Source organism: Struthio camelus, chromosome 11 (genome assembly GCF_040807025.1).
Source record: "Struthio camelus isolate bStrCam1 chromosome 11, bStrCam1.hap1, whole genome shotgun sequence".
In the NCBI taxonomy this organism is placed as follows: Eukaryota; Metazoa; Chordata; class Aves; order Struthioniformes; family Struthionidae; genus Struthio; species Struthio camelus.
Window position 1 is genome coordinate 6,773,006 of NC_090952.1, and position 20,564 is coordinate 6,793,569.

Below are 20,564 nucleotides of genomic sequence, written 5' to 3' on the forward strand. Positions count from 1 at the left end.
TTTTTCCCACATCATTTGGCCAGTCCAAACTTGCATTAATGAGTTTCCTATCTACCTTACAGAACATTCACCTAGCTCTACTTGCAGACCTTGTATTTCCATAAAGTACTGCATAACCTTCAGAGGAAAGATTCTGGAGTGCAAATTATTTTTGCTTTTGGGAAACAGAAAGGACAACTAGAAAACAAGTTACCTCTCTGCCACTAGTTTTAACGAAGCGCCTTGTCCAACAGAGTACATAAGGTAGTGTCTAAATGCTTTGCTGGACCACGCTATGTTATTTTAATGATGTGCCTAATGTGAGAAGATTTTTTTGAAACCCTGTTGAGATTGTGGTGGGGAAGGTGTGTAAACAGCATTTCAGCCAGAGGTCACTGAAAGTAAAGCAAAGCTTCTCTACAAAAAACAGGGAGATGTTTTATGGGCCGTCCTCTATATTTGGGCACTCCTTTGGGTGTGCAACCCAGTAATAACACCCACAATGAACTTAGAGATAGAAGAATCTTTTGCAAAAGGGGTAATGTCAGGAGGACGGGTCAATGTCCCAACCATTGTACCTTGTATTTACTTTTGATGCCCAAAGACTAAACATTGCACTAGAAAATAAGGTGAGATTTACATAATGCCGATCAATTTGAAATTTACAGTAAGTGGAACTGCTTTTAATTGCATTTCACAGCGCAGCAGCAGGGAAGTCTTTAGTTATTCAGGTCAGCTCTCACACCAGCAATTGCACCTCTGCAAAGAGGGTTGGGGATACAATCACACTTTAAACCGGAGAGGACGAAATGTATTTGTTTCAATACATTTAAAGCCATCTGAACATTGCACGTTCCAATTGCAGCCAAAGACAGGAAAGCTTTTAAGGTCTTTTTGGCTTCTGCTTGAGGAAACTCAGGCTGGGGAGGGCAGTGGCCAAGGGATTGGAGGTGGAGGACGGAAGTAAGCGGGCAGATCTCTGGGGGCGAGTGGGAAGCAAGAAGTGGGATAGCGGGGGATGCTTAGGGCAGGAATGAAGTGTATTTAGAGTCCTCTTCTTGCAGTTCAGCGCTAGCGGGGCAGAGAGGGCTTCCAGCTGGGGGCAAGGCTCTAACGGGCAGGTGTTTGGTGAGCGCGAGGTTAGCGTAGCTGAGGGTGCTGTAGTCACGTTTTCAGCACAGTTGCAGAGCTTCAGGGAGAAAGGAGGATTTTGCGCTGCACTTGCTTGAGGAGGGAAGGAGCACTGCAGGGCTTTGCCTTGTTTACTCAGCTTTTGTGAGTGCCACTAGTCCAGTGCCTGCTAAAGCCCCTGCTTCTCAACAGCTTATTTCTTGCATGCTTGAGAAACAGCAATACACATGCAAATGTACGTGAGCTGATGAAATTCATATTTGAAATGCATTATTTAAGGCACAACCAGAAATGTACTTGGATTGTGGTAGTGGTTACAAATGGATTCGTACCCCAGGCCTTCCCCCCATCCTGCAGGTGAGCAAAGGTACACAGAGCTCCTGCATAATCCACCACACTGCTTAGCAAGCAAATGTGAAAGAGAAAGCAAAGCAGTGTTTGCAAGCGGGAGAGAGAAATACACTGCTTGGTGTATATTAGATAATCACTGGCTTTAGGTAAAAAATCCCCATCATGCTAATGTGGAGAGCCTTTCTGCAGGCAAGGCAGTTGCAGATGCCAGCACACGGAGCCAATTATCTACTTACAGTCCGAGGAAATCTAAAAGGCCAGTACCCACCACTGAAGAAACCAGTTTACTTGGTAGCTCCTAGTGTTTACGGCACTGATGGAGGCAACTTCTGTAAATAGGATCTGGCCCAGCAGAGCAAAGTGACTGAAATGCTTCAGTTGACGTCAGCGGGCACTGTAAGAGGTAAAATGGCCAGGAGAGTGTGCTGAGCTTCTGCATGTTTTCAGTCCAAGAAATACTCCCCAGGGGTTCCAGTCCACCCCTAAGACTTCAAGGGTCCAGCAGTTCAGCTCAGAAATCAAAATGCCACTGCAAAACAGCACACCCAGGATCAGGTTGCCCTAACTCAGGCTTGAAACTTGTCTTGTGTGAGACATTAGAGTATCCCACACTGCACATCACGAACCTGAGGCAGACTGGGCCAATGCTGAGGTCCCTAAAAGCACAAAGAAGAGGCTGTAAAGATTTCAAAACCACAGCAGAAGTCATTTGTAGAATGACACCTATCACCATTACACATTTTGCAGTGAAAGAAAGAGAGAGAGGTATAAAAACTGCCCCAATTTCTGAGTGCTGTGCCCATAATTAGCTACTACCCCACACTAATTGTGTTATGAGGCACTGTGAAAGAAATGCTGGGGAGGCATTTTTAGCCAGCCCCTCAAGTTTTAAGAAAATTATTGCTTAAGACTCATAAATAGTTATTATTTCATTTAATGAATCATTTTGACCCATTTTTGGTTTCCAGTAATATTTAATAGTGCCATGCAGTAAAGTAATTGTGGAATTAGGCATTCATTTGTCACTCATGAACGTTCTTACTTTAATTAGATCGAGTTAAAATTATTATTTCTTTTTTAGAAAGATAATTTAAGTGACAGTCAATGTGTTCGTCATTTCACCAAGGGTGTAAAAAGTTCTTCTAATATTCAAAGATAATAACCAAACCTTTCCCCTCATATTCTTTCACACAAACACATATAGACAAACAAACATTCTCTCTCTCTCCCTATGTGAGTAAAGCTTTGTTCTTACCACCCAGAAAACATAACACTTGAGTAACCTTTCACACTGAACTTAGAGCCTCTTCTTAGGGGTGAAAATCATGTGTTTGAGTTCAGTCCAGACATGTTGAACAATGGATTTGAGACTGAAAGGAAAAATGTCTGAGATGATGAAAAATGTGCTTCCATCCCTGTGCAGTTTTTTAGAATGTTTTTTTATGATCAGGAATAATCTAGTGATGGGAAATGAGATGCTAGTTGCAAGTAAGTTCAACATTAGTTCCAATAATTTGTCCTGTGAATTATCCGTACACCCACAAATCTCAAAGCCCTTAGTCAGCGGGACATTTTGGGACCTAGCAGCGAGATGGCGCAGATGAAGATGTGAGTACCAGGTCCCCAGCCACAGTCTGCCATGCTGCCCTGTCTGCTGCCTTCTTGATCTCCTCCTTCACCAAAGATAACCCTTCTCCTGGTCTGAAAGGACAAAGGAGTGAGGAGCAGATTTTTGGAGACTGGTAGAACTTCATCTGCAAGCAGAAGGGGAACAAAACGCAACCAAAGGGGATGAAAAAAGCAAAACGGAGCACAACAGTGCTGTCCACCAAGCACGGCCAGTCATTTAGGTTTTTTAAGTGAAACGCTAATCAGGACCTCAGGCAGACTCTTTCAAGCAGCTGATGTTTTACTATAGCATGGGAATTAGGATATAGCTAAACCAACTATGCTCGATAGTCCTTCCTTCATCTGGCGAAGAAGGGAAGGCTGATATATTTTCAGGCAATGATGAGGTCAGAAGATCATTCAAACTCTGACCTGGCAACCATGAGAAATGCAAAGTGAGGATCCCACTGAGACATGGGATCAGACTGGTCAGTTCTCTTGTAAGAGCAGAGGGCTGGAGGGGGGAAAAAAAAGGAGGGGAGCGAAAGGGCTCAAGATTGATGAGGTGGGCAGTAGCTCATATTTACATATCTGGGGCCTCCTTGACAGAAGAAAAAATAAGTTAACCCAAAAAATAGAAATCTAATCTACATTCACTTCCCAACTTGTCAAAAGCCCTCAGCGTAAAGCAGCCGCACTCGGCTGCACGGAGGTGTTCCAAAGAGGGACCCTGACCAATAAATCTGTGTGATTTCCTGTTTTGAGAAGCAGACAAAGAGATATGGCCAGGGATGGGCAGAGCTGTCTGCACAAGGGAAGAGCCTGCGCTTTCACCCCAAACTCAAACCCACCCTCTCTGAGGTTAGGAAAAGTTCAGTTCACTTTGGGGATTTTTTAGCCTTATTTCTCATTTTCACGTGTTCCCGTGGGAGCTGGAAGTAGATGGGACAAAGCATTTCTTTCCTGCTGGCAACGAGCAGCACTGAAAGTGTCACACAAAAGTTTGTTCTTGTGAGACTTTCAGTCCAAGGGTGTGATCTTGCAACCCCTCCAGATGTGAATAATGCAGCAACATTTTTAATGGTTTCGCTATTGGTGGGAATTTCTTGGCATTACTCTGCAAGTGTTTTCTCCTCACTTCTTCCCTGCGTTCTGCTCCCTTCCATCCAGTGCATGTTACACAGAAACAGAAAAGGTAAGCAACATTTCCCAAAGAAAAAAGATTTTTCTGCAGAGACCCTTGGGAGCTGTTTGAAAAGATTCCTCTCGGGCGGTGACATCAGAAGTCAAACTATTTTGTCGATAGTACATACACTAACAGCCTGATCCTGCAGTCCCAAATCAATAGAAGTCTCACTGCATACGTTTTCTAGAAGTGTAGAAGGTCCACCACATTTGAGAGCAATTAGGATGAATGCGGTAGTCTTTCAGTGTATTTGCTGAAACACTAAAACCAGTGCCCATGTTCCTGCGAATGAAGAGTTTCAGCTTTGCGGGTAATTGCCCTACAACTTCAGCAACCTCACTGTATCATCACTGCTAGTTTCAAGAATTTTGATGGAAACAATTACACTAGCATGGATTTAAGCCTTTTTTTTTTTTCTTTTTCTTTAGAGAGACCCAAAATCTATGAAAAGGAGACTGATTTTGATAAGATCGAGCGGGTGGAATTAAGAAGCAAACACAAAATCCAGTGCACCGTAAGCGGGAATCCCGATCCAAAGATTGAGTGGCAGTGGCAGCCCTGCAGCCTCACGGAGACAGTGTAAGTGGACATTCAGGGAGCTCTCACCTGAGGATGAACATGCTGTGATTTGGTCTGGTAGTTTCATGACAATTTTTCTTTCCAGGGTGTCTTATTTATCTGTATTAAAAATCACTAGCAATGATTCCCCAGCTAAAGATCACAAGGGGTTGTGAACCCAACAGATATCTAGTTGCCTATGATCCTTTTTGGAGTTGCAAGCACCTTTTATAATATCAGAATTGTGTCAAATAAGTTTAAAATGACTGAAAATTAGATTTGAATCTTCTTTAACTTGACCAGCAAGGCACCTCAGGCTTACTGAGATTTTTTCTTACACTTCCTGGGTGCTGCCTATGATGTTGCTGAAGAAAAAAAGATAGGTGTGAGAGACCAGCGAAGGGCAGATCTCAGGAAAGAGCGCTCTGCTTTTTTTTTTTTGCAGAGGTGACATAACGTTTTTTCCCCTGTAAGGGCTAGTGTCAGGCAAACCTGCGAAAGGCTTATGTTTGTTTAGTTGCCATACTGACTTCATGCCACTTCCTAAGGGCTGTCTTCACTGGTGCACACTGAGCATCTGGCTCCCATCACAGCCTCTGCGTAGCTGGCAGAGGTAACCAAGCCTTCACGCCTTACTGAGAGTCCTTCTTTGCTAAAAGTCTGGAGGCAGCATGAGGTGTGAAGACACAGAAGCAAGTCACTCGGTCTGAATTGTCAGATACAAACTTGGCAAGTTAAAACATAAGATGCCTCATGTGGTTTGCCTTATACAAACAGACACTTTCGTTGTTCCAGCTGCTATATGAGCAGAGAGAGGTCTGTGGGGAGAGGTCTTGGCTCAGGCCTGAACAGGTTTGCTTCCCCTGGTAGCCCCGGGGGACCTAGAGGAGCTATGTGTAACAACTCTGACAGTACTTTAACTCTTCCTTGCAATGAGAAGGCTGAAGTCAGGCTTTCCCTCCTTAAAAAAATCAAGGCAGATCTGGGAAACAGAAGAGAAATTTTGCTGGATGGTTCCTTATTTTCTCACAGTTTCAATGCTTTTCCAAATACTGTGAATGGCAGGCCATGAGACAGAGACAAGCCACAAAGAGAAGCTCCTGTCCCAGGTTCCCTGCTGCAGCAGTCACAAGATCTTGGCTCAGATCAGGTCTCAGAAGTGACCATATGTCCTTCCACGAGGGAAGTAGCCCATTACCTGGTTTAGCAGTTGACCAGAAGTTACATAGCTCCTGCAGGAATAAAACAGCAGAGATTTGTACACTTTAGGTGGGGCTGTTGGCATTGCAGGTCAGCAGAAGGCACACCAAAGCTGCAGCTTTGAAGGTGTTCAACAAGAGCAGAATGGAAATACCGTAAGGAAACAGATTATACATTCTGTAGGAAAGCCACAGAGATGATCTGAAATATTTTCCAGACTTTTCTATCCAGGGAGAGAGCATTGGTCATGAAGGCTGAATTAAAGCAGATGCAAACCAGTGACCTGGTGGCAAAAGACCTCATATAACCCTTGTTCCAGCTCCCTGACTCTCTGATGTTATCAATTTAAATACAATTGCAGAGTGGCGTCTACCTCTTCTGGCCTCCGGGGCAGCCTTATCTTTCTCCAGCAGAAGCTGTAGGAGGATTCCTGTGGGAAATGACACAGACCCCATTTCCTTCTGTTGTCTCACTTCCTCTCTCTCCCTCTCTCTCTCCCTCTTCCTCACTGGTGCACTTTGAATCCCAAAACACTATCATTGTTCCTTAGAGCTGTGATGTGATTTGCTTCCTTTGAGTTTTTTCCCTTCATCCTTAAGACAGAATTGTGCCTTGCAGGAAGTCGCCTAAGACACCTTCTAATTAGGCTGTTTTGAGAGCTATAAACCCTCCCTTGACCCAGGGTGGTAACCATGTGTCTTCTGAGGACTTGGCAAAGGCACAGCTGGCTTACAGATTAGTTGTCTGCAGCACTGGCCCTTGGGCATCACCTATAGAAATCCATATTCATTTTATCTCCCCTAATACTTACGAGGATAGCGGGCTCTGAGGCTGCGGGACTGGCTATGGGAAGTGTGGCGCCTCTGTGGAGGCAGAGGAGGGAACACGGACGCTTATTCCTGTGATGACTTCTGCAATTGCAGCTAGCTGTGGGCCTGAACTGACTTCACTACCTTGCTGTCCATGGAGTCACAGTTCGTAATATCCAGCCATTCTGGCCTGGAGCTCAACTAGCGATTACAGAATTGTTAGCAAGTTTAAAATTGGAAAGGCTTCCTCGAGCTGCACAGCTGGCGGTGCCCTCAGCCAGTATGCCTGAAGCCTTTGTGCTCCTAAGCATTGGTAGGCCTGTGTCTCTGCTCATTTATGCAAAGAGCTGCAGTTAAAGCAGATAGAAAAGCCCCTTGCCTTGGATGGTGCAAATATACCTCCCAGCAGGACGTGTGCTACATCCGCTACTCTTCAAAAATGAAGACTGGTAACTGACAACGATCTGGTTATCTTGCAGTGAGTATGCAATATCAGTGGAGCCTTCCACTACTGTTATCCCAATATTCATTCGTTCTGCTCCCTCAGCCTGCGCTTCACGTAGCTAGACAGTCACAGTCAGCAGCATCCCCACACTGTGTCGAGTGACCAGCGTTTTGAATTTTGAAATGCATTGCAAGCGCTCAAAGCCCTTAAAGAGACGTAGCTGCAGTGAGCTGGGACGTTACTCCTGTTAGCCAGATTAAACTCACATGACTTAATTTAGCTGTCCAGGATTTTCTCTTTTCAATCTTTAGAAAGTTTGGGATGTGTCCTTGCTGGTCAAATAGAGATCTTTGTCCTGTCAAGGCGGGTCCTAAATAATTTTGAAAGGTTGTGATGAAGGAATTTAGCAATTGCACCAGATGGGAACAATCTGTATCAGCAAAAGCTTTTAGAAGTTTTTCAGACCTAAGACTATCACTTAAGAATGACACCTTTAATAATGGTTCCTTGGGTTATCTGCAATGAGTCGGTTTTTGAACACCACCTTTGCTTTTCCACCTGCAGATGCAGCCCCCGTGGGCAAAGAATTGTGGTTCAGGAGAACATGTACATAGGCAACAAGATCAGGAGCATTGAAAACATAAGCATGAAGCACGGGGATAAAAGAAAGGTATGTGTCTGATGGAAGTCTGAGCACTGACGTCATGGAATAGCAGTGGGTTTTATGGACAGGACGCTGCGCTCGCACAGACAGCTCTCCCCGCGGTTCCCAAGCTGCTGCTGGTTGTTAGCATGCTTTAAATTCCACAGCCCTGGGATCATTTTCAGATCTCCACTGTTTATAAATGCCGGGATTCTGGCAATGATGTCACTTACCCTGTTTAAAACCCTCCAAAGACTTTTGGGTCAAAAACCTCTCTGACTCACTCAGTCTTGAGAAAGCGTAAGACTAGTTCAGTGCAAGAGGGGTCCTGTGAAGCGCGCACAACTGATAAGTACTCTACGTTCATCAAATTGCTTAGCAATTAGGGAGCACTTTGTACGGCCCAAAGAGACCCACAAAACCTTGCCTACTCTCCCAGTAGTAGGAGTTAAACAGCTGTGTTATTTAAGGGGGCCTACCATGGCCAGAGGTAGCTGGCCTGATTTTCAGAGTGTCTTTTGAGTGCCTGAAGTACCTGCCTGTTTTGGCGGGAGCTGAGCGTATTTCTTTACCGGTTTGGGGTGCCAACCATGTTACTGAGCAGGGGAAGGTGGGAAGACCTTCCTTCTACACTTCCCTGCCTCCTTCCCTGTCCGAACAGATAGTGCCGGGAGCATGCTTCCTGTGTGAACTGCAGAGATCCCAGCCATGAATTATCTGTTAAAAAGCTTCCTGGGTACCTGTGGTGATACCGACTGATATTGTTACCACACGTCCATGCTAATCCTTGAGAAATCGCTGCAGCTGTTCTGCTCTAGATTCACAGACTTCTGGCCATGCCTTGAAGAAGATGCCGCGGTCTGGCTCAGATAGTTGTTTTACCCCTGTTGGACTTACAGAGGTTTGTGGCTCTAGGAGCAGTTCTGCGGTTACACATGTTTTGAGGTGGATGCTTCACATAGTTGAGTGCCTAAACCTGCAAGGTGCTGAATGTTGCAGTCTGTATCCTAGCGTACTTTAAGCACATGATAAAGTTCGTGGGCTACTCACATGCTTAAAGTTAAGCACAAAGCTAAAGTGCTTTTCTGGATCAGGTCCAGACTAAATCAGCATCTGGCAGGATCAGTGCCTTAGCCATCTGCTCTTTCTCATGGAGACTTTCCAGCTCTAAGTGTAATCTAAAACAGAGCTCTGCAAATGTGGAGGTTGGGCTGGGAAGGAGAAAATCACTGTTCGCTTTTCATTCCTGAGTTTTCCCCTTGCTGGAAGATATTTATAAATTGGATTCATTTAGATAGCATAGTCTCCCATAAGCTCTGTCTTTAACGGATTCTCTCAGAATTCTAGATCTTAGGTAAAAAGCAGCCACCTACAAAGCTTCCATTACTTGTAAAAAATGGACACCAGGGACTTGTACCTAAAAAGGTTCTTCCTTCTTTAAGGCTTTCTGGTTGCTGCGTGGACTGAAAAGAGTTTTGTGTCTTTCATATCTACTATTTCTCTCCATATATAGAGTCTGTCTATATATATGTGTCCAAGAGCTTAATTCATGTCTGATTATCAGTTGTAAAGTTACATTAGTCCCTATAGGAAAGAGAAGGGTTCCGCAATTGCTGTGACTCAAGAAATTTCTGTTCCATTATTCTTTGGTTGCTGCATTGTCGCTCAGGCTGGGATAGTGAGATGCTTCTACAACAGAAAAACACTTCTACAACAGAAAAGCATTAAATACAGCCTTGTTGTTGTTTTATGCATGTATATGCCCCTCCCATTTCTTATCTCACCAACTTTGCTGAGGCAAATACATAACTGGGAGAAATTTTAGTTTGTTAGTGGAGTTAGAGATGGGATTTGGCTGCAGTCTCTGTGACAGTGGTGCTTTAGGAGTGCCTTGGAGCTCCTGGATCCAGTGGGGGCGCTCCAAAGGCATCCTGCCTCCATGCTGGTGCATCACTAGGGACTTTGCAGCATTCCCTATCCATTATTTTCCCTTGAAAGAAAAGCCAGGTGCAGTAATCAGAGGAGAAACGGTGATGCACCACTCCCACAAGGAACACCACAGCACATACACACAGGTCAGCGTAGGCATCACCCACGTGCCCGTTTCCTGCCTGTGAAGTGCGGCAGACAGGAGTGCTGGGATGAGGGAGGCATTGCCAGGGGAGATGCTCAGCAGGAATGGGGGCCATGAGAAACCTCAGCTAGATTCATTCACCTGAAGAGGACTCCTCTCTTTCTCCGAGAGCTTCGCCCCAGCTCACACCTTGAGTTCCCCTGTGACTGCTCTTTGCTCTGCCCTGCAGCAGCCGTCTCTGGTCTCTGCCCTTTCTCTAGACTCCAGGCATCCTAAAGTGTTCGTTTTTAAAACATGTTCAAAAGCTCAGCCCACACTCCTTTAACCGAAGCTTCTATGTATTTCATTATAAAGTTCTTTAAAACACAAGTTACATAACTGTATAATTTATAGTACATTCATTATTTTCATCTCCTCCTGATCCACTGGTTGAAAACACATTCTGAGGTGTTTCCTAATAATTTTTATGTCCTGATTAAGATTTATTCAAATTAATAAAACTAGATTTTTTTAAATCTCAGATTTCAGCACTTTGTCTCCCTGCTTACATTAGCAGACAATTCCTCTCCTTCCCCCTTCTGAAGTCCAAGGCTATCTGTGTTGAGTTAAGTGGAGTCTTTAGATAATAGAATATAATTCAAAAAAGACACTGATGAAATCTCATAGCCTTCAGACTTTTCCTTGTTTTTTATCAGGCGTTATTCCCACCAGAAATGAAATAGACAGGAAACAGCCCAATCCATTCCCACCATGCCCTAGCAAGTAATTCATCTGCATTGACTAGCCAGATGAAATAATAAAGATGTTGGAGTCTGAGCTAGCGTGGCTTTTATTGACTGTGTTGTGAGGCTGGGATTAGCTGAGATATTGGTTATTTTTCCTGTGTGACTTGAGCCTGTCTGATGATAGCTGGAGTCTCAGAGCAGAAGGTGGAATTTACCTAGTTTCAAAGATTTCATCTGTTTCTCAGTGTCCCATCAGTTCACCCTCAAAGACCTGTAGCAATAAATGTTTCTTCTGTGACATTTTTTAAAAATGCATTAACTTTTTAGAGCTGCGAAGAATACAGCAACAAATCTTCAGAATTTCCCAGATCCAGAGTTTTGCTAAAAAGAAAGCTCACAGAGTCAGCAAGCAAGGATTTTTCCATCAGATCAGTGATGCTGTCTCACACTGAGATCTTAAGACGTCTGTTTGACAGAAGTGGCAGGCAAAATTGAGGTCTCTTGTCACCTCTGTCTTAATGATAGTGATTATTCCATTATTATTCTACAGATAGGGAGGTGAATTTCACCCCTTTCTGTCTTCCTAAAGACTGAGTCTCATTTCTAAGAAAAAGCTTGTGGTTATCATTAACGTTATAACATCATATCATTAACGTTATAAGCTCAAAAAGTCTTGGTCAAACACTGGTTGAGGCAATTATATTGTGCCGGCCTAATTTTTCCCTCTGGTTTGGAGTTAATACTGAAGTTTTCACTTTGTGATTTAAACTGCCTTGTAGCTACCTCTGAAAACTGCTTTTTAATACCAGGTGAAACACCTTTGGTTGTATGAATTGCCTGGGTTTCCTCTGCAGGTTGCAAGGAGCTAGGCTGCTATTTTAGTTTCTTCCTCTTAGTAAACTGAACATACTGATCTGAGCTTGGGAGAACAGGTCTTAGTAGAAAAGAACAGCAAGATCCAAACATAATTCAGTCCTTCTTGGGAGTTTCTTTTCATCTCTCTTTTCTCTCTCACGTGGATATATGAGAGAGATGGCCCTACCACATGGATGACTGGACATGTTTTTGCAATGAAACTCATGAATTTATTTAGCTTGTGAAATTCATAAGCAGTCAAGAAAGCCCTGATACCTGAAAATGCCAGGTTTAAACCTCCTGGAGGAACTAAGGGACTACACGTTGTGGCGGGATGGGGTCAGAGAGAAGAACGCGAACAACTCAGTCACGCTGTTTAAATCTGTCACCTTGTGTGGGTGCCTGTTTCAGTGAGCTCCCACAAAGCTTGGCACGCTAGTCTCTGGCAGCAGAAGGTGAACTGTCACGTGGCTGGTTTTTTGGACAAGGTATTAACTTTCTGGGAGGCAAGCCCAGATGTTTCAGGCATTTCCCAAGCACAGGGACATAACGGGCTACATTGTCCTTGGTAAGTCTTCTTGAGAGAGCCTGGCTAGCAGTAAGGGCCTAAGAAAGAGCACTCTTGTCTTTCCTGCCCACTTTAATTTACTAGTAGTAATCCCTGGGTGCAAGGAAGAAGCGTGGGGACGGCCGTTGCTCATGAACAGCCAACACCTATCTGTCTGACCTAGAGCCAGTGATCAGTCCATCCACGTAAGAAACGTGCACCAATGCCTGCAGAGGCACCTCAGACCTCCAGTTTTCCGCAGTTTTCTGCCCCATTCAGCACCTTTCCTAAGGACATGATCACACAGTATGACCGTCAGCTCTGCTATACCTTCTGTGAAGAAGGTAATGATTATCCTTATTCTACAGGGAGAAAAACTGAGGTATAAAAAGTCAGAAGTTGCCAGAATTGCCAGAAATGAGAGCAAACCCCAGAAGTTCCCAGTTGACTTACAGATTCCTTCTCTTATCCCTTGTTCTCAGTCCATCCTTTAGCATGTTTTAAATGGATGAACTAAGATCATGGATAGGGATTGTCAGGCTATAAAAATAAGTGTTATTCTGTGCCATTCAAGTAGATGGATTGGGAGCTAGCTGAATATTTTCTTTGCAGGGTCTCTGGTGAAGTTCCTATTAATTCCATCTCTCTCTAGCCACCTCCACCCCAGCTCTGCCAGAGTTAGACAGCTGAGAAGTTTTCCACCCACTTTTTCTACTCCTCGTCCTTGCCCACATGCAGCTAACGAAGTGAAAGAGAGAAGAATTGTTAACTAAAGCTGTTGGAGGGAGGGATTAGGAAGGAAAGAGAAAGCAAGGAATAACAAGATATATTAATTCATGCTGGCTCCAGCTTAAAAAAAGGCCTTGCTGCTCTGTCCTTACCATGAGATGTCTTAAAACACTCATGGTATATGGTTGTGGAATGTTATTTGGCTGCTTCTAAAATAGCTTGTTTTATCAGTCAGAAACATTTCAGTGCAAGACATATGGACTTTATTGAACTGTTCCATTATGGGTTTTCCCAGCAGTAACGTCTGTTTACTTGCCATAGCTGTTCTTCAGAGATCGGTCATTTTCTTTTCTTATTGAATTTTAAACTTAATTTATTCTTCTGTAATAATTATTTATTAGCTAGTAATCCCTTCCTCAAGCTGGCAGTATTGGGTGGCCTTTAGGTTAAGCATAGGAAATGGAGCCGTTTACCTCCAAATTCAACACAGGCAATCAGAACTGGTTATCATCCGAAGGATATTTGGTGTTTGGCATGCAGTGAGCTTGCAGGATCTCAGTCCAGCTCCCACTAGGAAGATGTCTAGACATTGCATGCCAATAATTTGTTATTAATTACCATTGGTTTCAGCACTGTCTGCACAAAAGCAAAGGACTGAAGAGCCACAAAGTTTGTGCTACCACTTGCGGCTGGAGAACACTGGCAAGGGATAATGTGTCATTTAGTTTGAACTGCTCTTGACTAGGATATTGGGTGGAAGGTCAACTAAAAAAGTGCAAACTTCCAGGCTGTCAATAGTTCATGAATAGTAATTTCACTGAATAGAGACAAGGTTTCAAAGTAAGAGCAGATTTCACATTTGCATCATTTTTCAGGCTTAGCAAAAAACATTGCGTTCTGTCTGGGAACAGTTTTCTGAGTAGAAGGGAAGAAATACAGCTTTGAAGTCAGCCCTGCTTTGAGTAAGAGGTTGGACAGGAGACCTACAGAGATCCTGTTCAGCTAAAGTCTTTCTATGACTGCATGAGTCTAGATGAACTTTTCTATCCTGGCTCAGTTTCCAGGAATGGAAAATGCTATGCCAGGTGTGTGCACAAAGCACAGAAAATAAATTATCCCCTCAGACTATGCTTCAATAATTTTTTTTCTGCCCTATAGTAAAGGTCCCCAAATGCTGGGTCCATGCAGTTCTATTGAAAGAGAATTCTGATAACATTTTTCACTGTTAATAAAGGGAAAATATTTCTATGTTTTGTTGCTCAAATTCATACCGTTTTCACATTCAACTTCTTCTTGCATACTTTTCTTGAGATGTATGCATTGAAATTATAGGGATGGGATTTAGAAAAACAAATCTCTTTTCCCTACCTGCAGCTATGACCACGTTCAGACAAATTTCGTGGAAGTAATATTTGTTTGCCTTGGGTTGTCTATATTAACAGGGGATGAACATCTACCAAAACATCTGCATCGAGACTATCATGGGGATTTCTCCTCCCCCCCCTTTTTTTTCACCATCTAGGTTAATAGGGGTAACTTTTCAATGGGATCTGCTTGACTGATTTGTCCAGATACTTCAAAAAGCAGGTACTGATACCACAGCTGGCTGCCTAAATGTTTCCTTTGAGTTCTTTGTGGTGAAAGACAAAACTACATGGTTTTATGGAGGGGAGAAAGATTTGGACAGTCTCATTATCCTTTAGCGTATCATGTGCATGTTCCATAGCATTGGTCTATTGAAGACTAAACCAGCATCAGGTTAGTTTGGCAACTGAGGACTTTATGCAAGATGCTGCAAAGATAATTGGGCTCCCAATCTCAGGGATTTACCCTGGAGCAAAGAGCTAGAGTAAAAGGCTGATGCATAATGTTTTCAAGGGATTCATCTTATTAAAAGAAAATCACTCCCAATCTTTTTATTTCCATCACTGAAATTGCATACATTTCTGCACTGCGTGTTGCTGGTTTGAAAGTTGCATTTTGGAGGACTTTGGGAGAACTTTCTAAGAGAAGACAGTAAACTGAGTTCTCTCTGGTGTTCAGGTGTGTATCAAACCAGTCTCCAGGTGCACAACAGTGATTTTAAGCACACAAACAAGAAAATTACTTTCTCTTTTCCTCAGTGAAATTTTCTCAAGAAATTGCCTCCAACTCAAGCTTGTTTCCCTTCATCCTTTCAACATATTTTTCACCTTCACATCTATACACATTTGAAATTAGCCAGAATGGGGCCTCAATATAGCCCTTTGCTCTTTTTTTTTCCACTACCATGTTAGACTTTTCTTGAGTTACATAGTTAAGGATGCCAGCATGTACATTTATGTCGGCTTTTTCTATTCCTAAATATAAAGTTCTAAGATCCAGTGATCATGAGAAGAAAGATGTTGGTCCTGACTGAGCAGTGATTCAAAAGGAAGTTGCCTAATGCGTAAAGTCACGCGTAGTCCTGTGAACCTGGGCTTGTTAGTAGCCTTCTGCTATGGGAATAGAAAAAGGAGAAGCAGATTGCCTCCCCAGCTGATTTTATATTCAACATAGAGCTATTTTCACATCATAAATAATTATCAGGACTGCACAGCTCTTTCTCTGGTGGACACCAGAGGGAGCTGGGTTTACTGGTCTCCTATTTTCACCCCTTAAAATTTGGTTTGTCCCTGTTACTGGTTAATTTCTGTGTGTTCGGGACCCATGAGAGACAGGTACTTTTCCTTTTCCACTTATCTGTTATTCTGCTGAGGTGAAAAGGAAAACGTTCCCCATTAGCATGTAAAATGCACCTGGGATCAAAACCTTTGAAACTCATTTCCCTACAGGATTTAAGGTGCCAAAGCTCAGAAAATCTTAAATAACTCTCTGAAAATACATCCCACACAGCTAGAGACACAATCATGTTGTAGCTTTATGAAGAGAAAAGGAATGTCTTGTGTGAATTTAGTTTAGGATATTAAAAAAAACAAAATCCAGAGATGCTTTCCTGCACATCAAAGCAGTCTGTGGAGATAAGGGCAAAGAGCCAGGGGGTATTATAAGTTTGGATTCTAAGAGTCCTTAGAAAGGACTGCAAAGAAAGTGATATTTGTTCCAAATGTGAGGGCTCTGAGTTCCTCAGGTGAATGGCTGCAGGGAAAGCAAAGCAATCTTGCAAGAACATCTCTAGTTTGGTGGGTTAGACCCTGCTTTCTTGCTAGCAGCACAAAGGAAGTACCAGAAATAATTAAAGCCACAACCTGTGGATATTCCTCCCTGAGCTTATGACATTGCATCGATATGGGCTAGGGCAGTGCCATCAGGCTGGCTGCTCATTAAGAAGCACCTATACCAAGGCGGGACATTAGGTTGCTTACAGAAAACAAGTTGTTAAGGACACATTTGAATTTAGCCCCCTTCAGTAACTGATCTGCTCCCTTCTGTGTGGTGGAGCTCAGGACAAGGGATCCTTCTTTCTCCTGCAGGTCATGAACCTCCCTTTCTTCCTGCATTTGCAAAAAGTGTCACGCACAGGCAGCTTCTCTGCGGTTGCCTTCTGCATTGCACAAGTTCTGGTGAGGCTCAGAGGAAGGGTTATTGAATCAAGGGTCTCCAAAGGACAATATGTAAGAGTGATCTGAGGCCTAAAGGGGTCACATCCCTCCCTTCTCTGGGGGTATATCACTGCAAAGCACACCTCTGAAGCATTCCTTATATCACACCCATCAGAATGACCCGTTCCCCATGCAAATGTGGGTGTCCTGTAACCTATGGAAAGCATTTATGTCAGAAATTAAAATTGATGGATGTGGGGCTACATTTCCAGTGTCTTGGATGAATGTTTGGGGTCCTTCACTTTGGCTCTTTGCTGATGTTGTCACATTTAGACTATGGAAGCATGGCAAAGGGAGCCCTCTTTTTCACAGGGCAGATAGATAGGAAGAAAAGAAGAAGGGGAGGGTTTTAGGAATAAGGAAGGAAGAGAATTATCTGAACTGAGGTGATGTCAGCTGAGAGACCAAGAAACTGGTAGAAGCACTTGTCCGTTTGTGAACTTCACTCACTACTAGAAGCTCCTTGGCAGTTTTCCTGCCGTAAAATATATATTTATCCACTACTCTCAAGCCTCTCTGCTAAGCCTACACTACATTCAAAGCCTTTTCTATTTTGTCTCTTCACTTGGCAGATTGTGAGCACACTAACTGTGGAAAACAGCAGTGCGTCAGGAATCTATTATTGCGTGGCTTCAAACAAGATTGACACAGAAGAGAGGAGCATTGAGTTCTACGTCTCAGGTAAACAACATGAGAGACACTACACAAAATCTAGTTGCTGCTGCTGCTGATCTGGTTTACCTAAAAGATTTATATGGCTGTTGAGTACTGGTTAAAACCTTTGGGAATCCCTGGATGCTGTGTGTGCAGAGAACTCCACATCACACAGAGTCTGGGCTCTTCACCACATGCAAGGTTGGGTCCTGTGTCCCTATACAACTGGGTCTGGCATGCCCAGCATCAGACCTGATGCCAGTTTTGCCCCTTTTCAAACTGCAGATGCAGGCCCTGAGCCTAGCTGCCTATGTCTTAAAGCAACACTCGTGACATTTGAGCACTGTCCTCAGGAAACCTCTAGCAAAAGCAAAGTCCTTTGTAATCTTCGCAAGGCCTCAAGCTTCTCCCTGACTCAGAACAATGGTCGGTTTCTGATTAAGCCGGTGGACACAGTGAAGGTGAGCAAGGCCAATATTCAGACCTAATCCAGGGCTGCTGATATCACCGAGAGTTGTTGTGACATTGGATTTCTGCCTGAGGCATTAGCCTTTCCAGTGCCCTTTAGGGAGGGAAGAGGTGGACATGCTATTTCTCCAAAGAACACAAATCCAAACAAATATCTGCTTAACCTTTTAACACAGAAATTCCTTAGTAGTGAGATCAGGACCCATATGCTGCTTTTAGGAGAGACGGGAGTTTAAAAAAGAGAGGAGTCCAGGAGAGCCTTGTTCAAATGTTTAACTAGACTAAACTGAACCACTTCTGTGCTCACTTTCTGGATGAGTGGATGTTGGCTGGTAGAATTTGCATCAGAATAACCCTTTTCAGAACAAAGAGTGCAGAAGTGCCCTGGAAGGTAAACGTCCAGTTCTCACCACGTGGTTTCTTCCCCACGAAAGAAGCCCTAAGGGCACAGCTCACCAGTGACAGTGCTGTGCTCTCCCCTGACTCTCTTGCATCCTGTGTTGCTTGACTCCATCGGTCTAAAGTATTTCAGCACATTTCACATTGAGCTAAGCAAAAATGTGCTCACTAAACCTTGTTGCCGTTCTTATTACACAGAAGTGCTAATAGGAAAATTGTCATCCAATGATAATGAGGCTAGTGCCATATGGAGGGAAGATTTCACCTCCGATTACAGCTTTTTTGCACTACTACAATGCCATATGGAGACAGAAGAGGTTTTTAAGCCTCCAAAAGATTTTCTCCCAATCCTAATTCAGCTTATCTAGGATAGAGCCTGTCATGGTGCACTTTTGAGGGATACAGCACAGACATAAGAGGTCCCCAAGATGACCAAGGCAGGCTGAAGATCAGCTATTAATTTTACACTTCACCACTTCCAAGTGAGTCTTCACAAGGACTTGTTTCTGCTTTGAACTCTGCCAGATATTATGTTTGGATGGGTTTCTCAAAGCAGTATGTTCCCAAGCTATTCGCAGTACTTTGTAATACTTAGTGACTAAAACAAACATCGTGACAACTACTAGAATAAGGTCAATGTCAAAGGGTTAGGACAATCTATGCACCTTTCAGAACTATGTTTTCATTCTATGCCTTTTAGAGAAAGATTGTTTGATAGAATATACTTCTCAGTGGAACTGGCACAAATTATGTACGTTTTTTTCCCCCCCACAATGAGGCAATATCTCCGATTTTTTATTTTCAGACCAAGCTGGTAATGTTTTCAGACACAAGTGTTTTAATCATGCCTTTTTAATTATAAAAGAAATGAATCACTGGAGAAAATTACTGACTGTGGTTATGGTGGTAATGTTCCCTTTCCACCTCAAACAGACCAGAAGGTGAACTGGGCTTGGCAAGACAAGATATAGCCTTGCTCTTGAAGAGAAGAGTGTGGGACTGTGCCATCCTAGGGAAAAGTAGAAGCTGAATGAGTACGACTGACTTTTATAAATTGTGTGTTTAAAAATAGTGATGTTTATGGATGATAAAGAAATGAAATCTTTCTAAATGTGGAATCCCAGTCTTAAAATGGGTCATGCTGGAGTGGTAAAAAAAAACAAGCACCAGAGTGACCTCCTCCTTTGCTTCTTTATGTGATGGTCTCCGCTGAGTAATACATGTTACTCCAACAAATGGCCTGTCTGCCAAAAGAGCTGCTGCTGAAGATCTGCCTCACAGATGGAAAAACAGCACTGTCTTCTAGTGGGTGCACTCAGAGGATGCCAAGTGATTGCCAGGTTACTCTCACCGAGAGCTGCCATCTACTGTCAGCGTTGGAGGAACATTTTGGGACAGTTTGTCAGATTTCAGCCAGGGGAGTCCAAAAGCCATAAGCAAAAAGGTCATAAGCAAAAGGTCATAAGCAGGCTGAGCGGGCCAGATTTGCCAAGATAGTAAAAGGTTTGCTGCACGTGCATATATGTTGGGCAGAGGTGACAGAATATCCCGTAACAGCACGCTGTCGGAGATCCTGCCTCAAAATTCAAGTTTTGAGTCTTTCTGATATAGTCACTGCTACAAAACTGACAGTTTGGGAACTTCTTGGTGAGTAGTAGGTGAGAAGAAAAGCATTTTACGACTGCCAGGCTGATTAACTTTATGTGCACTGAACATGAAAGCTGACAGCAAAGGCTGAGTTAGGGTTTGAGAGCGCACAAGCAATGTGTGGGCCTTTAGGACCATGTCTAGCAAATGTTCCTGGCACTTCACAGTCAACTACGCTCTGTTTTCTGGAAATCAGCTTGTGGGAATCCACAGTTAATTCAGCAATTTGCTGACTTGGAAATCTTGATCTCTAATTATCTCCTACTGACAAAAAATATGATGGGTCTTGAGTCACTTTCAAATTTTTTGACAGACTTGAGGTTAATTAACCTCCATGTCTCCGCTAAGAAATCTTGAGGTGCTACAGAGGTGTAACTCCCTTCTTCCCCTAAAAGCCTGCCCCACTAGGTTGGGGTTAAAATGTTTTGGTAGGACGCTGTAGAGAGTTACGGGGAAGCTTGAGCAGGTGTTGTCCAGGCTGCACCTGCTCTGTGAGGAAACAGCTCTCTTCTATATTTCCAGAAAAATATATTTATCCCAATGGAATAATGACAACAGCCAATTTGTTCTTCCATTGCAGCGCCCCCTCAAAAACTCCCACAGACGCTAGAAATAGCGCTGATATCTATTTTTAAAGCATTTCTTTGCCAGCAGAATGCATTTCACTGAAAGGTCACCAGGGTTTGGAGATCACTCTGAAACCAAACCATATAAGGGGTCCAGTGAGATGAGAAATCTTATCATTCAGTGACACAGCTAAAGCCTCTCTAAGCTCTTTCTGCAGATGTCCTGACTGTTGATGGCCCACTGAAGCTCTCCTAAAGCTGCTCATGGCAACAGAAACTCCCCTACTAATGCAGTAGAGGTGTTATCCCTACTGCCCTGGCCTAAGTCTTATTCCAGTATTTCTGTTCTGTCTGTGCAAATCCCTTTTACAGTTTCTTGTTGAAAGAGAAGCTCTCTCCTGGATATCCT

General features: G+C 43.4%; 1 protein-coding gene across 2 annotated transcripts in view; it reads left to right on the forward strand.

The window, feature by feature from the left end:
* The window catches only part of LOC104150953 (vascular endothelial growth factor receptor kdr-like), a 147,333-nt gene that overhangs the window by 77,039 nt on the left and 49,730 nt on the right, over window positions 1–20,564 (forward strand). For both annotated transcript variants that reach the window (XM_068956592.1, XM_068956593.1), the window contains exons 10-12: window positions 4,684–4,834; window positions 7,832–7,937; window positions 16,994–17,102. In XM_068956592.1, coding sequence (XP_068812693.1) covers window positions 4,684–4,834; window positions 7,832–7,937; window positions 16,994–17,102 — 366 coding nt within the window. The remainder of the gene's footprint in view (window positions 1–4,683; window positions 4,835–7,831; window positions 7,938–16,993; window positions 17,103–20,564) is intronic.